The sequence below is a fragment of the Propithecus coquereli genome, unplaced genomic scaffold (assembly GCF_000956105.1).
Source record: "Propithecus coquereli isolate 6110/MARCELLA unplaced genomic scaffold, Pcoq_1.0 Scaffold88, whole genome shotgun sequence".
Classification (NCBI taxonomy): Eukaryota; Metazoa; Chordata; class Mammalia; order Primates; family Indriidae; genus Propithecus; species Propithecus coquereli.
Window position 1 is genome coordinate 6,654,160 of NW_012155062.1, and position 21,530 is coordinate 6,675,689.

Genomic DNA, 21,530 nt, shown 5'->3' on the forward strand with positions numbered 1-21,530 from the left:
TTTTTGTAGTCTTTTCTACTATATAAAAATAGATATTTTCTTTTGCAAAATTCAAATCATACAGTACCACAACTTTGTGGCCCAGTTTTTATCTATTTTTTTTTTTTAATTTCCATGTTTTGAAGTGATTTCTGACAGCCAGCAGTCCTCTGTTATGTGGATGTGCCACAGATCCTTAAGGATTCCCTGTTTGGGATATTAAAGGCTTTTTTCCTATTTTTCACTATTTTTTTAAAAATGCTATAATGAGCATCCTTGACAAATATTTCCCTGCTTAACTACTGATTGTTCTCCTAAAATCAACTTCTAAAAGCGGAAATGGTGGCTTCTGGTGCCATAATAAAATTACTTTGTGGAAAGTGTGTGTCAAGATATTCTCCTACCAGCTGGGCTTACCAGCAACTTGGGAAATTCTTGGGCAGGCCATGAAGTACTTCCCATCGGCCACCAACGGGCCCTCTGCCAAACAGGCTGTGCCAAGTCTCCCGTGGGCCACAAGTTGGATTATGAACCCAGTTATGATGGTACCAGGGAGAGTAAACACAGCCTTTTTGACTTAGGAGCCATTATTCAAGGACTTTGCAGTTTTGCAACGGGTAAGGCTAATTAACATATGTTCACTAATTCTATATAGAAAAGTATAAGGAAAAAACTATTAAAGGTATTTTGCATCTCCCCAGAAACCAATCTGGGATAAAAGGATTAATCATGGCCACTTCAGGCCAATTCGAGTCACCTAAACTCAAGAAACCCTTTGAACACAGCAGAAATCTGGCTGGCTGCCTGGCAGGCGGGGCCTAGGAAGGGTTTTCCAGAGTCTCCTGTTTCTGTATCCTGCTGCTATCAAATGAGCGGTGTCCACCACCAAATTCGTATGTTGAATTCCCAAGCCCCAATGTGCTAGTGTTAGGAGGTGGAGCCTTTGAGAGATGATTTGGTGGTGAAGGTAGAGCCCCATGAATTAGTGCTCCTATAAGAAAAGAAGGAAACACCAGAGCTCCCTCCCTCTGCCGTGTGAGGACAGGGCAAGAATGAGGCCATCTGAAGCCAGGAAGAGAGCCCTCACCAGGAATCCAATTGGCCAGCACCTTGATCTTGAACTTCCAGCCTCCAGAACTGTGAGAAATAAAGTTCCATTGTTTCAGCCCCCCAGTCTACGGTATTCTGTTACAGCAGACCAAGCTGATTAAGGCAAATAGTGAGGCAGCCTTTCCTGCTTTGCTGTGAGAAGTATGTTAAACATTTTTACATCCTTTTCTCTGTCCTGAGAGGTAGAGAAGAATACACTTGTGACTGTCCCAATGGTCTAATCAAAAGGATATATTCACCACGTCTTTTATTTTCTGTAACTGATGCTTTGACATCTGGGATCTTGTTGACCCCCAAGGGTCTGCCCTCCTGGGACTAGCCAATTCCTATAAGCATGCTTTCCAAACACAAACCAACCCATCCAGAGCCCACACCCCAAGCACCTCCTTTATGGAGCTCTCGCCCTCTGGGGCACTACCCACCTGCCCTAATCACCGCAGGGCCAGACGCCAAACAACTAGGGACAGCCCTGCTCCTCAGAGCCTACTAAGATTATTCGAACTAACCGATCTAAGCCTGCTGGCCCAGCCTGGCTCCTGCCTGTGGAAACTACAATAAAGGCTCTTGTCCATGCTCCCCGCCCATCCTGACAGATCCTGGTCCCTCACCGTGTGGCCCTGCACAACAAGGCGGACCCCTACCCTTGGGACCCATGAGTAACACACTACCTTCTCAGTGGCGGTTGTCTCCTCATCTGTTGGCCTGGCTATACCTCAGAACTTCCATTAATACACTGTGTTTTGAAACAAAGTGTCCTCCAAGAAGCTGATTGGCTAAAACAGTTTGCATTCTGCCTTCCCCGGCTTCCCGCCCCCACACCCTTTCCCATGTCATTAAAAACTTTGTGCAGAGACAAGATGAGCAGGCAGAATACCAGACGGCAGTGTCGGCGGTGTCCCCTTAGGTTGTGGGTGACGGATCTTTCCAAAGCACAAATCCTTTTGTTACTCTGCTGAGAACCGGGAAAAAGCCTCACTCTCCCGCCCCATCTGTCTCCATTCCCCGATCACTCTCTGGGCTCCAGTCAAACGACCCTCTCTCTGATTCCCAAGAATCCATCATCTCACCCACTTCCGGGCTGGGCCTCATGGCTCCCTCTGCCTGGAGCACTTTCCCCGAAAGGCACCTCCTCTGCACCGCTGGTTTACCTGTACCACCCACTCTACGCATCAGTCCCGCTCTGTAGCAACTGCCTTCAGGGACAGCTGCAGCAGGGCCAAGACCTGCTGGGTCTTTTTCACTATTTTATGTGCAGAACTTAGCACCGTGCCTGGCACATTAGCAGTCTCCACACAGACACTTGTGGAACGAATGAATGACTGAATATATGAATGCATGAATGGAAAAGGGAAAAACCACCCCCCCCTTTGTATGAAATATAATTCTCGGTGAGTCCTCTAGTCCCTCAGCTGCCTCCCTCTGTGGCAAAGTCATGTCTAATTCTACAGATGCGTGAACGTGACAGTAAACTTGGAATAAGTCGGTGCCACTGTGGCTCTGCCCCAGGAGGGCACAAGGACAGTCACTACGGAGGACAGCCCCAGATAGTCCAGGCAGACAGATCCTTCCGTTTTCCTGGCTCAATAGATGTGGATGATGGTTAATTTTATGTGTCAGCATGACTGGGTCACAGGGTGCCCAGATTAAATTTATTCTGGGTGTGTCTCTGTATGGGAGGGTGTTTCCAGTGAGATTAGCATTTGAATCGGTGGCTCAGTAAAGTAGGTGGCCCTCCCCAATGCAGGTGGGAACTGTCGAATCTAGCAGGGGCCTGAATAGAACAAAAGGCAGAGAGAGAAGAATTCACCCTTTTTTATTTTTTACTTGCCACAGTGTTAGAGCTGGGACATCTCTCATCTTGTCCTGACCTCAGGCTGGGATTTGTACCATCAGCTCCTGGGTCTCAGGCCTTCGTACTCGGAATGAAGGACATCACTGGCTCTCCTGGGTCTCCAGCTAGCAGACGGCAGATGGCAAGGGCTTGTCAGCCTCTAGAATCACCTGAGCCAATTCCTCGTAATCAATCAATCCATCTCTCTCTCTACACACACACACACACACACACACACACACACACACACACACACACACACCTCCTGTTGGTTCTCTTTCTTTGCTGAACCCTGACACAATGTGCATCCTGGCACGGACAGGGCGGCTTGGGAACAGCTGACCTTCCCTGTCAACTGCTTAGGAAGCAGCTTGTTTTCTGGTATTTGTACAAACACAAGATATCTGAAAATTACACCAGTCGGCGCCAATTGAGCACAAATAGGAAACTGGCACTGCCGCTGCATGTTTCAACGTTCAGTGGCATGAAATTATAGTTATGGGAGCAGAGATAATGAAGGTTTGCAGGATGCTCTCATGTTTGACATGCCGAGACAGCCAATCTTCCCTCCATAATTACATAAGCTTTGCTGTGGTCTATTCCACACTGGATGGCCCAGGATAGAGGCCCGCAATGCAGGTATGGAAACATGTTAGGAAATCTACAGCACCAAGACCCCCCTCAGCAGCGAGGGAGTATGACCAAAAGAAATGCTGGCTCTAACTGCTGGCAGGGAGCAGTGAATACGAGCCCTTCCCATCCCAAACCCAGACACACGCACATGCAGTCTACACTGCCTACAAAGTCACTTTTTGCTGTCCCAGGAAAGTGAAGGGAAATGCCCCCTTCCTATCCTGTTGTCAGCTTCAGCAGGCTGTTCACACTCCCAGGTGTCACGTGATGGTGACCTACTGGAAAACAGGAATTAGAGCCGTAATAGCCACAGCAAGCTCAAGGAGGGGCATGACTAGGGATCTGGGGTGGGGCACAGCTTCTTCCCTTCCCAAAAGATGCTGCAGAGCTTTATGTAAAGGAGGCTAGAAAACAATGATGGAAGTCGTGCAAACCTTCGTTAGGAGACCTGACTACTGTGTCACCTGCTCTGACCTACAGGGTAGCTGCCCTGGCTCTGGCCACTGTTTCCTGTAAGTTAGTCTGGCCCTTGTTTCTGAGTCGGCTTTATGCAGACCTTTGCAGACATGTGTCACATCATGAATGGAGAAATCTCTGTGCCACTCCCTGTTGTCAAAGACCTTGTGCTGATTTTGAATCCATGTCCAAGGGCCTGCATTAGACCATTCATGAGCTTAACCCAACAAAAGGGATTAGGACAATAAATGGATGACCCTTAGGTGGGCTGATACAGGGTTATGTTTCCTACATTGATATGAATGTATAAAATAGTAATTCTAGCTTTATATAAAATAAACAATGCAAATAGTCTATGCCCACACACTTTTGGTAACTAAATACACTATTTAAAACCATGAAATGGAATATTATTCAGCATCACAAAGGAAGGAAATTCTGAACCCTGCTACAACATGGGTGAACCTTGGGGAAATTATGCCAAGTGAAATGAGACGGTCACAAATGGACAAATACTGTGCGACTCCACTTCCATGAGATACCTCAAATAGTTAAATTCATAGAGACGTAAAGCAGAATGATGGTTGCCGGGGACTGGGGGAGGGGGCGATGAGGAGTTATTGCTTAATGGGTACCGAGTTTCTGTTTGGGATAATAACAAAGTTCTGAAGATGGATGGTGGTGATGGTTGCACAGCAACGTCAATGTATTAATGCCACAGAACTATGCACTTAAAAAATGGCTGAAATGGCAAATTTTATATTATATATATTTTACCCTAATAAAATGGCAAGAAAACATACATGGAAAATGTACTTAAATATAGCCATGTCAATAGCATGATAACTTGTCTCAATTTTTGAGTTTCTGACTATATTTACTCATAAAGTGAATATACTCTTATAAATTGAAAATAAAATCAACTCTCTTTAGAATTGTGCATTATTTTGTCTTGTTATAATAATCAGGGAAATGCTCTCTTGTGCTCCAATTCTTAAGAAAGCAAATGTTTGGGATTTCAGTTATATTTACTTTGGAGCTCCAGTCAATAGTTGTGTGTAAGTCAGCAATGTGTTGAAAAACAACTTAGACTGTGGGGTTTTACTGTGACACGCTGGCTGCAGAGGTGGGGTGGGGGCGGGTGGCAGACTGACCGCCCGATTCTACTGCGCGCCTCACACCGCAGCACCAGGTGAATCACCAACGTGCGTGGGCGCCCGACAGCGCCGGGGCCGAGGTGAGTCAGCCTGCAGCACTCTGCGTCATCTCGGCTCTCGCTCCCATCAAGAGCAGGGTGGGGACTTGTCTCCCTTAGCCTGGACACACATGGAATTTGAAAGAGTAAAACTGGTATTTCAAGTGAGATAAATGGAAACCATTCTCTAGAGAAAGGTGATGGTCAAGGGAAGCACTGTGGAAGCCAGAGCACACGAGCAAAGGCAAAGGGGTTCTCAGCCAGGACTGGAGGAGGCGGAGGAAAGGGCCTCTGAAAAGGGTATGTGTGGACCAGCTCCTCTCAGGGCTCCAGACTGTGGAGCTTGAACGAGCAGGGGTGAGTTACAAAGTTGCTTTTCTAATCACGGAACCACGGGACCCTGCAAGTTGGGCATCTGGGAACGCTCACACACCCCCACGGGGACACGTCCATGGGATGCTGCAAGAGCTCCTGTGCTGGGGCCAACGGGGGCTCCCCTGGGGGCTCTGGTATCAAAGGCTGAGATCACACCTACTCCCTCACCCCGATTTCTTTTGCTTAGAACAGAAAGTTAACACCAGAAGGGGCTTCAGACACCACCCAGCTCCACCTCCTGTTTATGGGCAAGGCCACCAAGGTCTAGGTGACATGACTTGCCCAGGACCACGGTGGGGGGGGTGTGTCAGAGCCCAACAAGGCTTCCCCACACCTCACACATTGAGAAGTGTGATTTGACTTCTCAAGTCACACTTGGCCTGTTGAGTTGTGTGTGTTGCTTTCTAATCCCTTCTTGCCACGTGATCTCATTTAACTAATTTACGACTCTGGACTGCAGGCTGCATTATAGCTATTTGTTTCCCTTCCCTGGTTGCAAGCTAAGGAAAAGTAGGCTTCATTAATTCAAATGCTTATCTCCCAACAACTGTTAACAAGCCTTTGGACGGTGCTCCAGCCATTTAGCTTTTTTGAGAAGGTGAAAGGGCCTCTAGTCCATATGGTCTAGATTCTTGTACATTTTCATTTCAAATGCTAAGGCTGACAGATCTGCTAAGAGCAAATGGGGTGTTAGTTAACATCTAATTACTCCTAACACAAGTCACAGCCCATTTAACTGAGTCAGATGCCAGTCTCTGCCTCCACCGACAGACACACTTAGGACGTCAATTGACGCTCGCTCTCTCCCCCAGCCACAGGCCTGGTCTCCTGCCTTGGTACTACTCTCACAATTCAGTCACTGCGAATCCACACCTCCTCCCTTCCAGTCAAGTTTATTCATCTAAACGGCCCCTCCCCGCTTCCTTACTCTCTAATATGCTAATGGGCCTTCGGATACCAATGAGGTAAAAATGAGAAAAGAATATTACAGTTGCTGCTTCACGCTTTTTCTATAGGCAGCAGCACAATGGTTTGAATGCAGGCAGCCCAGGCATGGTTTCCGGTTGCCGCACTTTGGGTTGCTGAAGTGCCCAGTGGGAGGATCTGCAGGCGGGAACTGCAGCTCTGGCTAGTTGCCCACTCAAACTCCAAGAAAATCACTGGAACAAACTGTGCCTCAGTTTCTTCAATTTGAAATGCAGAGGAGTCATGACACTCTGCCTCTCCTCACACGTTTGGGATCTACCCCACCCGACTGGAGTAGGGCTGGCATGGTCAGGGGACATCACCTGTGTGACACACCCCTCTCCTCGGGGCTAGAACAGTACCAGGAAGGAAAGAACAGGAGAAAGTGCTGTGAAATTCAACAGGATGGCTCAGAGATCTCCTCCCAACAGCGTCCTAGGTGACGAAGCAAAATTTAAAAGATTTTAAAAAAAAGTTATGTTCCTTGAATATGTTCAGGGTTAGAAATCCAAGAGCAGCAGGCTTATTTAAGAGCACCTGGCTAAAAGGTGAAGTATGTAAGAAGTAATCAGAAACCTCCCTGGTTAAATTCCTCAGTGCATGATTAATCTGAAGGCAACAAATGTCAAGGAGTGCCCTAAACATACGCAGGAGATAAATTCACAAGCAGATAGCTTAAAATTTGGTAAAGTAATAAACAGAATTTGAGGGGCAGGTGCCAGGAGGAGCCAGGAGGTACAGATTCTAGAATTCCCTAGACCAGGTACGGCGTTGAGTGGAAACCATCACTCCACCAAGATCATTTTTATTTTAAAAAAATTACAGAAAGAACAAAGAACTAAAAGAATTTTAATAAAATCAATAAGTTTACATTTGTACATCTTGTGTATCTGGGACTCAATCAGGGGTGAAGGATAAAGTTGCAAGGACAAAGGTTTCTATGGGAGAGAAAGCAAAAAGCAAGAGCCACCCTAGGCATGTAACAGGTGTCCACTGAGCGGTGCCACCCGTGGCCCCCTGCCCACACTCCCGAGGTGAGCGAGACCACGTTAGCAAGCCCACACCCCCCAGCCCACAGGACACTCCTCCATTAATCCTTGACAGGCAACAGCAGATAAACAGTTCATAAAACCAAATGGTATTGCCCATAGAGAATTAATGTAAACTGAATTCAATTCATGCTGTTTTAACTAGAATGGTTACACTGAACCTAATGAGGGGGAAAGGTCTGAGTGATGGTTCTAATTGCTCTATTCAACGGCACAGTCACAAATCAGCAGGCCTGTTAGAAAGAACCATATATTTCTCTTAAAAATAAGATTTGAGAAAAGGGCCTTGTAGGAGTGAGAAAGGTTAGACAAAGGTACAGTTTTTAATACACTAGACAATTCTGCACATCGTCATAGAATTCTGCTTGTGTTAAAGGATTCAGTAGAGATGGAAAACTGCTCAACTTTAATCCCCATTATTCTAAAGGACGACGAACGATCCAAAATATTGATCAATGTTCAGAGAAAAAAGAGACAAGTGTCCCCAAGTTAGGAATGAGCAATTGCTGAGTTTTTTCAAGACTTTACCCATTTTGTACAGAGAAAACAGTGCTTTTAGGAGTGCAATGTTGCATATATGGGTAACTGATTCTTTAAGAAATATAAACTCAAACTCACAAGTTGTAATGATAATGTATGCAATAATACGACCATTCCATAACAGAGTCACCCACAGGGTAAAACTCATGACCAGGCTTTGAGCGTATACCAATTTACATAGCATACAGTTGAGCTACAAGGAGAATTTCTTCATCATTTACTCTTTAGATAATTGAAACATAGCTATTTAATAGGATAAAATGGTGCCAATTCCACCCCCCACCCCTAAAACAACACATGGATGCTTTTGCTTCTTGGCCCAATTAGAATCATAAAATGAAAAAAAAAACACACTGACCATTATTAGTACAGGAAACATTTTTTAAAGGATGGAGAATGAGCTCATCCCAGCTCAGGAAGGCTTGGGCTGATGAAGAGAGGGTATATTCCAGGGTCCTCTCTTGTCATGTGTACGAGCTAACACTTGTCTCCAAGCATTATGGTTGGGGGTACAGTGTCTTTATTGTTAGCTCCTAAGAGAATCAATAACCACAATGAAGAAATTCAAAAGAGGGCAGTGAAGTGACAACAGCTTCGGCTTGTTGGTGATGTTACACAGAAACACAAAAGGAATCTCCAGCCTATTACAAATGAGAGGCATTTTCTTCCGTGTGTTCAGGAGACCTCAGAGCAGGCACGTAAAGTGCAGGGAGGTGAAGCAGCCTGACTGGACGTCCCCGTGAGGGTGTGCGGTCCAGAGGCACCCGCCAGGAGCGGCGCCGCCTCCGCCAAGCACCAAGACAGCTTCACCCGGTGCCTGCCCTGCTAAAAGTGAGAGGTTAAAGCCGGCCTCTCCTGCAAAGAATGCTCGGTTTGTGCTCATCACATTTCCCTTTTAGTTTCCCAAGTATTCAATAGGAGGTACACTCTAATGAGAGAAAATATCCCTAACGAATAGGATGGATGAATTTCTAAAGACGAGAAAAACTACAGAGGTGATGCAATTTAAATAAAAATGTTTAGTCAAACATGGTAATCATGGAGTTTCACATCAGCAGACAATGGACAGGAAAGGAACGCACACCTGGGCCCTCGCCCGCCAGGAGATTCCCCTTCCCGCCACCTCCAGGCTTCTCTCCTGGAGTTTTCGCAGTTTCTAAATAGATCTTCACTCTCTAGGCAGCCAGAAGCATAGGAATTTACCCAAAAGTGAGTGCTTGGGTAAAGAAGGCAGAATATTTTGGGGACTGAGAGAGCCAGACGGGAAGTAAGAAACAAAGATCCTTCTCCAAGGTCAGCTGTTTCCAAGGGCAAAGGCAGGGCCCACAAGGTTACCCTGGGAAACAGGACTGCCACGGCTGAGCCGTGTGGATGGAGAACACACCTCCGTGGGAATGCAAGGCTGCCACCACAGGTGTCTATGCCCTGGCCACTTGCCGGGCAGGAGTGGGCTGCATCTCAGGCCACGCTGAAGCATGTTTCCAGTGCAGGTGCGTGTCTAAAGATGGGGCTGGGGGCAGCAGGGCCTCACCTGTGTCTCGACTGCACAGGGAAGACTCACTTTTCAAAGTAGACCTTTGTTTTGGATAATTGTTCGTGGACAGGTGAACTCTTGCATGTCTCTATTTTCGGGATTTTCAGGGATTTGCCATGTACATTCACAGAGAGCAGTCAGAAGTGAGGAGTCCTTGTTTCCCGTGGACTAAAGTCTCCCCGGCACGCAGGTACCCAGATGTCTTCCCCTCGTTCTGGCTGACACAGGGCCTGGCTGTCTGCTCTTTGCATCCGGCAGGCTGGTAACGAACATGGTGTCGGAGTCCCCTCGTGCCCTCAGGCCAAGCGTGTCAAGTCCGAGTGCCAGGGCTGGGTGAGCTGGGGTTCGTGTGTCTGCTGGCAGCACAGTGGGTGTGCACAAGACCACCGTTTGGATATCTAACAAACACAGGCTCACGAAAGGGATTTTGGCACATCTGGCAAAGCTTTTTGTCGGACAGCCGCACAGAGCTTCCTTTCAACTTCATCTGCAAAGAGAAAGCGAGACTGAGAACTCTTCACATGTGATTATACCTGCAGTAGCTGCTTCCTGGTTTTTCAGAGTTGACATGCATTACCACGCAGATTATTATTACTGATGAGGCTTATTTTGATATTATCTTGAAACAGAATATTAACGGTGAATATAAAACCATTCTTACTAACTAGAAAAGTAAAAGAGCTACAAAACTGCTTTTCTTATTTTGCAGAAGTCATTGATGCTTGTCTGGTCAAGGCATTTCTATCAAGATCCTCTAATGTTCTCTGAGCTCTGATGGTTTCAAGCAAGGCCTGTTACAAAGTCACGAATGTCAGTGCTGAATGGGACTATGGAAATCATCTAATTCCACAGTCCTCCCATTTGCAAATAAGAAGAGTAAGGCAATAATGAGGGACGTAGTCAAAGTCATACGGCTAATGAGGCAAATTCCTGACTGGCTCTGGGAAACACAATTCTATTTCTTTAGAGATAACTGCTAAAACTGAGCTGTAATGCCAGCAGCCCCTGTCTGATAAACAGGACTTGAGTGTAGCAAGTTACCAAGTCTTTCTGCACAATTCACTTGTGTCAACCCAGGCAAATCAGTCTACTAGAAGGGTCAAGTAGCAACTTGGTGAATTCCTCCTGAACGCATAGTTGTGTGAGTTATTCCACAAACATTGATCAGATGCCTTCAACACGCCAGGCTTGGCCCCAGGGAGACTGAAATGAAGATAAATAAGTGAAGCTCCCTGCCCTCAAAGAACCCAGATTCTAACAGTGAAGGGAGACGACTGTGAATGCATGCGTAAAGTAAGCAAATGGGCATAAGAGAAGGGGATTAATCTGTTAAGGGTATGAGATGGTTTTACCAAGGAAAAAAGTACTTAGGCTGGGTTTTGACTGGGCCCTTTCCAGGCACAAAGAAAAAGGTAAGAATATCTCAGGCAGTGGGAACAGCATGTACAAAGGCGAAGAGGTATGAAAAGCATGTCACATCTGGAAGGTTCCGTGCAGCTAAAGCCAGGATGCGTGCTGGGAAGCAGAGATGGGGAAGGAAGGCGAGACTCCATCTTCCAGGCCACGGGGAGTCAACCAAGGAACATGTTGGATTCTGCTCTGGAAAGAACTGTCTGAGCCATGTGGAACATAAGCCCCACCGGGAAGCCATCTCCAGAGGGGGAGGGCAGCATGGGGACCTGGAACGGGGTTTTGAATTGACCTGGGAGGCACCTCTGGGCTCTTCCATTTGCTCACTGTGCAACTCATCCCTGCCTCAGTTTCCTCTCCTATACAATGGGGATGATAATAGTAGATACTGCATAAAACTGTTGTGATGACAAAATGGTATCATGATGGAAAGTGCCTCTAACAGCACATCATGTCTGCTGGGAAGGGCTCGCTATTCTGACAGCGCTCTCCTTCGCTCAGCCTCTCCCATGCTCTCTTGAGCAGTGTCCAAAAGGGGAGACCAAGTGCACTGCTGTCAGACCTGCCAGCCCAGCCTCTGCTCTGCTGCCACAGACTCGGTTTCTATATGAGTGAGATCGGATATTGATGTGTTGACATGATAGAGAGAGAGAGAAAAAAGAAAAACCAAGAAAGACTGCTTTTCCATAGGTAAAATCTGCCTTCAATAAAATATCACCTGGCCAAAAAGCTAGCTCGTGCAGAAGGGCTGGGCACTCACCTTATCGTAGGTGTAGATTAAGTTTTCTGACCTAGCCAGGCCAACGGCCACCTGCATGGTCCTCCTGGCATGGACACTGTCCCTCATGGCGCCCATCAGGAACGGGCAAAGAAGCTGCACTGACCACGTGTCGGGCAGCAGCTGCAGCACCTGGGCCGCATCGAATTCTGTGGCATGGCGGTTCAGCAGGTCCACAGCAGCCACGGTCAGCTCGTGGGCAGAGGGTCCGGCGTGGAGGTAAATGGCGAGCAGTGTGTGGAAGAGGCGCTGGCGGTGGGGCGGGTCCCGGCCCTCGGAGCACCACAGGCAGTAGTCCTCGGCCGCCGAGAAGTCCTTCAGCTCATGCACCAGGATGTGCAGGGCCTTGTCGTGCTCGCCCAGCTTCCCGTGGAGGATGGCGCTCTCCATGGGCAGGCCGGCGCCCTGGATCCTCTCTGCGAGACAGAACCCGCAGCTCAGACACAGGCGGGGCCTGGAACCTCAGGGCCCACTGGCGGGCCTCGCTAGCTGTGGCATAGCCAGTCGGTCCTCGTTATTTGTGAATTCTGTATTTACAAATTCATCTACTCACTGATATTTATTTGTAACCTCCAAATCAATACTCGCGATAATTTCAAGTCATTTCTGGCTAAACATAGAGTGTCAAAAATTTTAGCCACACAGCTGAAGTCAAACAAGGTGATGACACCCTGCCATCTTGTCTCAGCTCTCACACTATGTACACATATCCTTTCCACGATCTAGTCTAATTCCTGCCACATTTTTTGTATTTTTTTTTTGCTCCTGTTGGCGATTTCACTGTTTAAAATGTCCTCCAAGCATAGTGCTGAAGTGCTGTCTAGTGCTCCTAAGCACATGAGGTGTCTTATAGAGAAAATACGTGTGTTAGAGTGCTTCATTTAGGTGTGAGGTACAGTGTTGTTGGCTGTGTTCAATGCTGGTGAATCAACAATATGTATTAAATAGGTGTCTTTAAACAGAAACACCCATAAAACAAGCTCATGTACAGATTGGTTGATGAAAATGCTGTGACCAGAGGTTTGCAGTAACGTAACACCCTGTATTTCCCCTAGTAACAGTAGTTCATTGTTCACTAAGTCAGTGTTTGTGGCGACTTCATAGATCATAACTACTGCTTATAATGAGAATAAGAAAAACATGTCACTAACCCCAGGGAGTACAAGTCCAGAAATTCTATAATGTCAAATGCAGAAAGAAACTAGTTGATTCTACTAGGTGCAAACACCATGCGGCTCTGTGGCACTTTACACAATACAGAAACTGTGGTCTCTGCACCCCTGAGGAACTGCAAACCCAGATTCCCTCCAAGATACCTAGGCTACCTTCCTCTGGCTTAAGGCTTGAGAGGTCTCGAGCCTTGAGCAGTCCACGAGCAGGCCGCTGGGGCAGTGCCAGCTGGCAGAGCTCCGATCAGATATTAGAAACATCAGAAGGAACTACGATTCGGTGCTTTGAAGCTGAATAAGGAAGTCTGAACAAAGGTATGGTCGAGAGACATGCAGACATCCAAAACCTACCAGGCAGCTCAATGAAAGGCACTGTCGACCTGCAGAGGGTGGGAGCAGGAGAAGCCCACCCCTCCCTCCAGGAAGGCTGACTCTGCCGTAAGAGGGTGAAGGAATCACCCCATGGAATCAAAATCAGGAGCTATGCCAAAGCCTTTCTCTCTGCTTTCCCCCACCCCCTTGAGAGAAGTTTCTAACTAGAGAGAATATCGAAACCATCCTCACCTATGAGAGAGTGAACTCGGTACGAATCGGACTTCTGGAGCAGATGCCGCAGTTTGGCCTGCGTCTCGGTGGCTTCTGCACCCTTGCTGCTGGCGGAGGCCCTCTGCTGCAGCACCTCTTCCAGGTAGAGGAGGGCCAGGTGTGTGTGATACTCTTCTTTCTGTAGGGGACGGGGGCCCAAGCACACAGACAGCGTTGGCAAGTGGGAAGCCTGCAGCCCTCGCTTGGCAGCCAGGGCTCCCGAGACGGAGGTGGGCTGGGGCAGTCACTCCTTGCTGGATCGAAAACCTCTCGGAAATCACAAGACAGACAAGACAAGTTTAACATCTATGGGGAATATAAAAAAAGGTTCTTCCTCATTGTGAGACGTAAGGGCCACAGATTTAGGTATTCTACAAAAAGGTATAGCTTCTCTCATTTCCTTTAAGGATAATAACAAAGGAGGAAAAGAAAAGAAAAATATAAGCAGAGTGGACATGAGACAGTAGGTTAGGAAAAAAAAAAGCTACCTATTCCTCCAGGTCTCTTTCACCAAGCCACAAGTTCCCCACTCAGACCACCAGCAAATACAGACTGAGCACCCAGGTAACATGAACGTAACATTAGAACCTCGTGCCAAGGAGTTTTATAGTTAAATTCTGTCTTTTCAGTTACTACTGTGCTATTGCATCCCACACGCTGTAGTCTAAGTTCTGAAGTGCTCACCTGCAGTCTCTTGTCTATAACGAGATGTTCCAGATATTTAACGAGGGCTTTAGGGTATTTTTTAAGGCAATTGATAATATCATCTGGCTTAAAACTATTCTGATGTTCATCCAAAGGTCTCCTGGTGAAAACTTGAACTCCAACCTGAAAGAAGAGCAACAATTTAGTTACTGTGCTTTTTAAACTCACCTTTTCATCTTTATTTCTGTCACTGCACATTCACACTTGGGATAAAATCATCATTAAAAATCTGGTGATAGAGTGCATTAAATATGTACAGCTTTGTGTATGTCAATTGTATCTCAATAAAGTGGTTTAAAAATATGATTATAGAAAAAAGCAGTCCAGCATGAAGCACAAAGACCAAAGGGCATAAAACCAAGATAGGAAAGGCAGCCTAGACTCTGAAACTCTCCTCTCATATCCAGCAGGAATTTCTTTGAAAAGGGTTTAGAAACTAAAGAATGAAATATTTACTGGTCACAGGTTTTGACAGCCCATAGAGTAACAACTTTGTAATAGTAAGATCATCTTAAAACAAGGCTCATCACTTGCTAAAGAGTATAAGAAAAAATATCAAACGTGTAAAAACTTCGATACAGTAAACTCTGTTCTCTGACCATGGATTATCTGCTCTGTGGATTATTTATGATAGGTGGTTAATGTGAGATCTCAGCCTCTGGTCCCTGAACAAGTTTTCAGGCTGTCTTCCTGTGCCTGTGAAGTGGAGTGGACTGGTCTGATTCCGTCTTCCAAAGAAAGGCTGATGAGGCAAGTAGGAAAGTAAATCCATGCTGCGCCTGCCCTGAGCACTATGTGTGCGGGTGCTATCGCAGTGCGTGCACACACATGCATGTACACACACACACTCCACAAACCCAAAATGTGAGAAATACAGCACAGCTGTCAAGAGTACGAAGTTTGGGTTCTATAGCCTGGATCTGTGTCTCAGCTCTACCAACTATACCACCTTGGGAAAGTTTCCTCATCTGTAATTAATACCCACCTATGGCGCTGCTGTGCTGTTTAAGAGATGGCATATGCCAGGTGACTGTCCATTGTCTGGCACACAGAAGTCTGTGTATGGTTTGCTGTTATCTATCATCTCTGAGCACTGGGAAGAGCCTGAACCTTGCAACAGCGCTGGATCCATGTTGTGGGTGTGTGCAAGGATGTCAGGATGTGTTCTCCAAGTGTGTGCACAGAGGCAAGGTAAAGAGGGAGGAGAAAGTACACAAAACGCACAGGCTCTGACTTTCCAGTTAAGACAGCACCAGGGAGGATATGAGAATATATTCCACCTCAGGCTTCGGAAAGGCAGATGCAACACTCAGGAACTCTCCATTTAGGACAAAGGTCCTGCATCAGAAAGCTAATTCTGCCTCTCCAAGGGGAGCCATCGAAATGTACAGCACACATTTTTAACAGTGACACCGGAAACGCTTGCGGTCTTTTTCCCAGTCTGTGGGGCATTACTAAGGATTCTGGCCCTCTGTCCTGAGCACGCTGCCTCCCCTACAGCCAACAGGTACTTTTTCACTATCACTTGCCAGCCCCTAAGATGGGCCAGTCCTGCCCATGGCTCCCCTTCTCCTCCAGACCACAACCTCCACGTCAGGGCTGGGGGAGCAGAGACAAGCGTGATGGTCTGCCCAGTGTGGCCCAGGCTGGGGGCTTTCTCTTCCCGAGGACCAAGTCCTGCAGGGCAACCACCTGCTCCTGCTCCGGAGAACAACAGTGCCAGACTTCATTCGGTTGTGTGTGTGTGGGGGGAGCGGGGGTGTTCAAAAACACGTGATTTCAAGACATTAGAATGTGAGTTAACAATGCTTCTTGCTTTCCCATAAAAGTGACCCCACCCCAGAAAGAGGATGTCTCAGAAACACCAAAATGAGGAACTGCCCTCAGAGCTGGAATTCAGATGGTTCAAAGGAAGTTATTAAAAAGAGAACAAAGAAAACAGAGGGGGAGGTGGAAATGTAGCTTTCTTTCCCCACCTAAAATCAAGGTTTTTGGGGGTCTGTTTTTACCGCGCCCCCCACAAAGAATGTATTTGTGAAGCACAAACCTCCTCACTCTTCTGCAGGGCCCAGTCCGCGTGGGCCCACACCAGCTCCTGGTCTACGCAGCAGGTGAGGAAATCAACGACGTATTCATACACGTCTGAGCGCGTGGAGTCCTGGATGTCCCCGTTCACAATGTTCACCCACAACTGGACAGGAATAAAAAATGAAAAGAGAAAACAATAAAAATTTAATTACATTTAAACATAAAAGAAATAGACACTTTTTATGATACTAGTTTCTTCAACACTGCATTCTCTAAACCAAATAACTTAATCATACATACACTGACGTGTCATTTTTTATAGAATGTCACACATGGAGATTTATCCCATATTATTTTAAGTTTACAAATCTCTAACTATACATACATATATACATACATACATATATATATCTGCTAATGCTATTATTAGCACTTACATCAAGCTGTAATTCTGATAACATCATGTTTTAAAGAATAAAAATTTTATCTTTGACACCCAAATCTACTCTTGGCCACTGGGTACACATTGATGGGAACCCACTTTTTTTTTTTAACTCTGCTCTGCGATCATGTTACCATGATAGTTTCTCAGAGCAACTAAATACTTGTTCAGCTTTGCCAAAGTCATAAAGTTGACTTTGGCTGGGTGAATACGGCTGATGCTCTTGGCCCCTCACAAAATAAAACAAAAAGGCACATCAGGAACCTCCTACACACTGCAATACAAGTAGATAACCAATAGCAGAAGGGGAGAAAGTTTCCTGAGAGCACAAGATGAGGTTTTTTCAAGATCAGTAGTAAGATGCAAGATGTGAGACGAGAAACTACACTAACAAATCGATGCTGATTTTGATTCACTCACAATAGCCCTGCCAGGGCAACACAGAATGCTAGTTCAAATCCCAGCTCTACCACTGACGACCAGCATGGCCTCGGGCAAGAGACTGGCCTTGATCAGCTTTGGTTTTGTCACAGGTGACACAAGGACAATAATGGACAGCTCATTGGCAACGGTTATCGTACTTAACAGTGGAAATGATACATCTGACTGTTATTCACTGCCTTAATTTTCTGATAGGGCAGTGATGTCATATGCCTTGCAGCTCCATGAGAAATTGTATTTTCATTTCTTAAATTTCCAAAAACTCAGTGTCAATAATATTCTTTAAGGAGATATAAAGACAAAGAAAAGAAAATTCTTGGCCAACATTTCTCAAGGAATTCACTTTCTAAAACAGTATTATTTTTGTTCTGGAAAAAAGGGTGTTGATCAGGCAAAAGCGGTCTCTGTCAACTTGTGGATGTTTTTTAAGTAACACTAAATTAAATGACACTGATTTAAAATCATGTGAAAATGCTTTTGAACTCACCTGAACTGCAGCAGCATCTTGGTTATTGTAATGATAGAGCAGTCCCAGTGCAAAGTACCTGAAAGAGAACAACACGGTAAGTACAACCCTCCCACCGGCCACACAGGCGGCCTCCGCACAGTGACACCCGTATTCTATTCAAGTCAGAGTTCGGCAAACAAATTTCAAATAGCCAAAGGATTCTCACTTCTGTTTATTTACTCATGGTACTAAAAAGGTATGTTCTATCAGTTTCCAAAAAGAATCTGATTCCAATCTAAGATGAGCTGAAAAAGAAAACAATAACTATACTATGGAAAAATCACATTTGGAATTGCCTTACAATTTGCTTCAAATATTAATGTAATTTCATAGCCCTTCAGTTAACCATTATTGACTCATCACGGGGTACTAAAAAGTATGCTGCCTGAGCAAGCATTGAAAGAGGGGGTGAGGAGTCTGAACATGAGTAACAGCAGTAACTGCAACGGAATCCAGGCATGGCAGGTGGCAGGAAGTCAGGGAGAGTCCTGGGAAGGGTGCCCAGAGTTCAAGGCCCCGAGTTTCAATTCAAGCTTCATTATGTATAAATTGTCTGACCTTGAGCAAGTAGATTAACTTTCCCAGCCCTCCATTTCCTCATTTATAAATGGAAAAGATTAGCAATCATATTGGCATTGCCTGGGCAGGGAGCCCTTGGCACCGTCCCGAAGTTCTGCATGTGTGCCAGGACCCTGGTCCTCCTCCTCCCCCGCAGGTAACTGGAGTGAGCTGACCCAGTGAGAGGTCAGATTTCTTCCTTCCAAGAGCAAACTCTCAAGATACTGACGTATCTACTTGAATCCTTCGCATTTCCTTAAACTTTTGGAAAGTTATGCTGACTCTACAGATCCTACCATCCTGAGTCACTACCATGAGGCCTGGCTCCTAAACAAAATAACCTGACTCCACAGCATATTCGCAGAACTGATGGAAACTGCTGAAAGAGCTAGTACCACGTGGAAGCCTGTGTCACCTCATGCACCTGAATGGGACCTAGCACAGTAACCCCATGGTCCCCGTGGGATTTCATCCACACTTTCGCCATTTCACATACTTAACAAGAGTCACAGCCAGAACTATTTTTGCTTAAATGGAGTTGAGGCAACACCCCTCATTTTTAAAGATAGGAAAACCAAGGCCTGGAACGGTTGGGCTACATGATCACCTGCCCAGGATGAAGAAGCTGCTGGGCCCAACCAAGCCAGTCACTATGTATTAACTGCCCACTAAACCTAAGGCCACCCACTAACTCATGCACTGAAAGAAAGCAAACTTTTAAACTATACCTTGTATCAACAAAATCAAGAAGCCTCCCTTTGTACCTACTTATCTAGATATTTATCTATTTAATTTGGTTATCAATGACTAAAGTGCACTATTAATTTCACCAATGCACATGTGGCATCTCCCGCAGGTGAATCCTAAGTTGACTACATAGGAAACTTAAAAATCACTTCATTTACTAACAAAAGCCCATGACTAGTTCCAGACTGTGCTCTGTATCATTAAAGAATGGGTCTGAGAGTGAATGCCCTCCAAGAGCCCTTCAAGTGGCCTACAGACGGTGATGGGAGGGACGTCTGAGGAGTGCTGGGTGCCTGCTGTCACTATGATTTCACGGCAGTCGCTGGATGGATCACTGGGAGCCCCAGCGTCACACTGGCTAAGTCGGCTTTACGACAACATCCACGGCAAAGGGCCACCGAGTGCAAAAGGGCCAAGCAAAAGGAAAACACTCACTTCTTGTGCTTCTCCAGCCACATGGCGCTGTCCGTCAGAAGACAGAAGTTCTCGGTGACAAGGAGGTCCAGCAGGCTGTCGTGGTTGGCCTCCGCGTACAGTTTGAGCAAGGCTGTGTCGACGTCTTCTTTGTAGCCGTTTGCGCCCTCTGTGCTGCGGACTTCGTTCAGGTAGCTCATGAGGAATCGCTTGCACTTGGCCATCTTCTCCTGGTCCCCCTGCGTCAGCTGGTTCAGGTCTGCATACTCGTGGAGAGGAGGGTGGGACCGGGTGAAGGAGGAGGAGGTAGGCAACAGGAAGGGGTAGAGAGAGATCAGCTCCCGGACGTCAAGCTGGCCGCTTCTGCAATTACAGTGTCAAACTAAATGAAGCAAAAAGAGAGAAAGAGTACACATAGGCACACAAAACAGCACTGGAGGGGAGTGCACGTCGGCACGTGTTCACGGGGGGTGGGGGAGCTGGGGACAGGGCAGGCACGTCAGAGCGACTGTCCAAATTTGCAAGTGCAGCAAAGCACCATTGAACTGGGTGCCACCACCTGGTTCCCAAAGAGAACAGAGGGGACGGGGTGAAAGACACGTACACAACCAACAACCAGTGTGGAGGGGGAACACTGAAACACTTCGATGCTACGAATACTCAGGTGAACACCAGACTCCCAGCAACCAGGGCAGAAAAAGCACCACCAAGGATCACAGCCCTCGGTGTCTGCGCAAAGGCAGCAGCATCACGGGTCTTCTGAAGCCAACATTTAACTGGTACTAAATGATGAACAGACCTGTTGAATGGTCCTTAAAGAAGGGACTTTGTAAGGACACAATTTCCTCACCGATGTCTTAGCATGACATTCAAGGCCCTTCCTAAACTGTCCCCAAACTACCTTATGACTTCAGCCTGGAGCGCCCCTCCCACACCCTGACATTTCAACAGTACCTAACTATTTTGCCAGTTTGTAAGTTCATTCCTCCTAAGCTTTTGCTGTTGCTGTTTCCTTTGCCTAAAGCTGGGGTTCTCGGTGGGAAGTAATTTTGCTCCCTGGGGGACATGTGGAAATGTCTGGAGACATTTTTGTTAGGACTGGGGGGTTGTTACCAGCATCTAGCGGGTAGAGGCCATGGTTGCTGCGTTTAAACACCCTACAATGCACAAGATAGTCCCCAGCCAAGAATTATCTGGTTTGAAACGTCAATAGTGCCAATCTGGGCTAAAGTATGATTCTTGATCTGGGAAACTTCTGCTTTTCGCATAAGATCTAGGGTTCCCTCACTGGCTAACGTAAGCCCACACAACACTTCCACGGCACAGCGGCACCCACACTGTACAAGGGGTACACGCCTGTTTCCCAAAGTGGCACGGGCACACCATAGTAGTAGGGGCATGGTCTCACCCTTCCTTCCCTTGCTTGACGCTTAGGCCATGTCTGCTGAGTGAAAGACCAGCTGCACCTGCTGGACACAAGGACAGGCTGCAGACTGTCCAGAGGAACAGACACATTGCACATGTCCCCACAATGCATGCAAAGGGTAAATCTGTTTCCTCTTAGGCACCAGCCATAACCAGCTGGCAGTTGTGGCCTCTGGCACAGTACTGAGAAGGAGTCTGAGGACAAGTCCCAGTTCAATGAAGAAAAAAAAAAAACACCATGATTTATTGGCAATGTTTGCCTGGGGCACAGGAAGGGAAAGTGGACTCATCCCTGTTTTAGGAGTATCCTCTTCAAGTATCAATGCTCTCAGTCACGCTCCGGACAGAAGCTAAGCAGCAGTCAATGTAAAGTTAAGCTAGTAAGAAGCTGATGTATACAAGTGCAGGAATCTCATCCTAATAACAGACAGGCCCTACATTTATTCTCTTCCAAAATCAGTGAACTCTTCTAGGAATGCGTCGTGGCCACTGTTTCAGATCAGCCCATGAGAAAAAGATGCCCTGACATGCACCCATGACCCAAGTAAGGAGGTCTTCAACACTGCAGGGATAAAATAAGATATGGCAGAAAAGAGCTTAGGTTCAAAGGGGCAAAGAATCTATTTATACCCCAAGGCTACTGATCTTTCCA

General features: G+C 46.5%; 1 protein-coding gene across 1 annotated transcript in view; it reads right to left on the minus strand.

Annotated features, from left to right (window-relative positions):
• Positions 1 to 8,817: 8,817 nt before the first annotated feature.
• TGFBRAP1 (transforming growth factor, beta receptor associated protein 1) overlaps positions 8,818 to 21,530 on the minus strand; it is a 39,133-nt gene continuing 26,420 nt past the window's right edge. Inside the window, exons 5-11 of the mRNA XM_012664335.1 lie at positions 19,475 to 19,816; positions 17,714 to 17,771; positions 16,363 to 16,506; positions 14,295 to 14,438; positions 13,590 to 13,749; positions 11,839 to 12,272; positions 8,818 to 10,155 (exon numbers count right to left, since the gene is read on the minus strand). Coding sequence (XP_012519789.1) covers positions 9,979 to 10,155; positions 11,839 to 12,272; positions 13,590 to 13,749; positions 14,295 to 14,438; positions 16,363 to 16,506; positions 17,714 to 17,771; positions 19,475 to 19,816 — 1,459 coding nt within the window. The 3' untranslated portion in view covers positions 8,818 to 9,978. The remainder of the gene's footprint in view (positions 10,156 to 11,838; positions 12,273 to 13,589; positions 13,750 to 14,294; positions 14,439 to 16,362; positions 16,507 to 17,713; positions 17,772 to 19,474; positions 19,817 to 21,530) is intronic.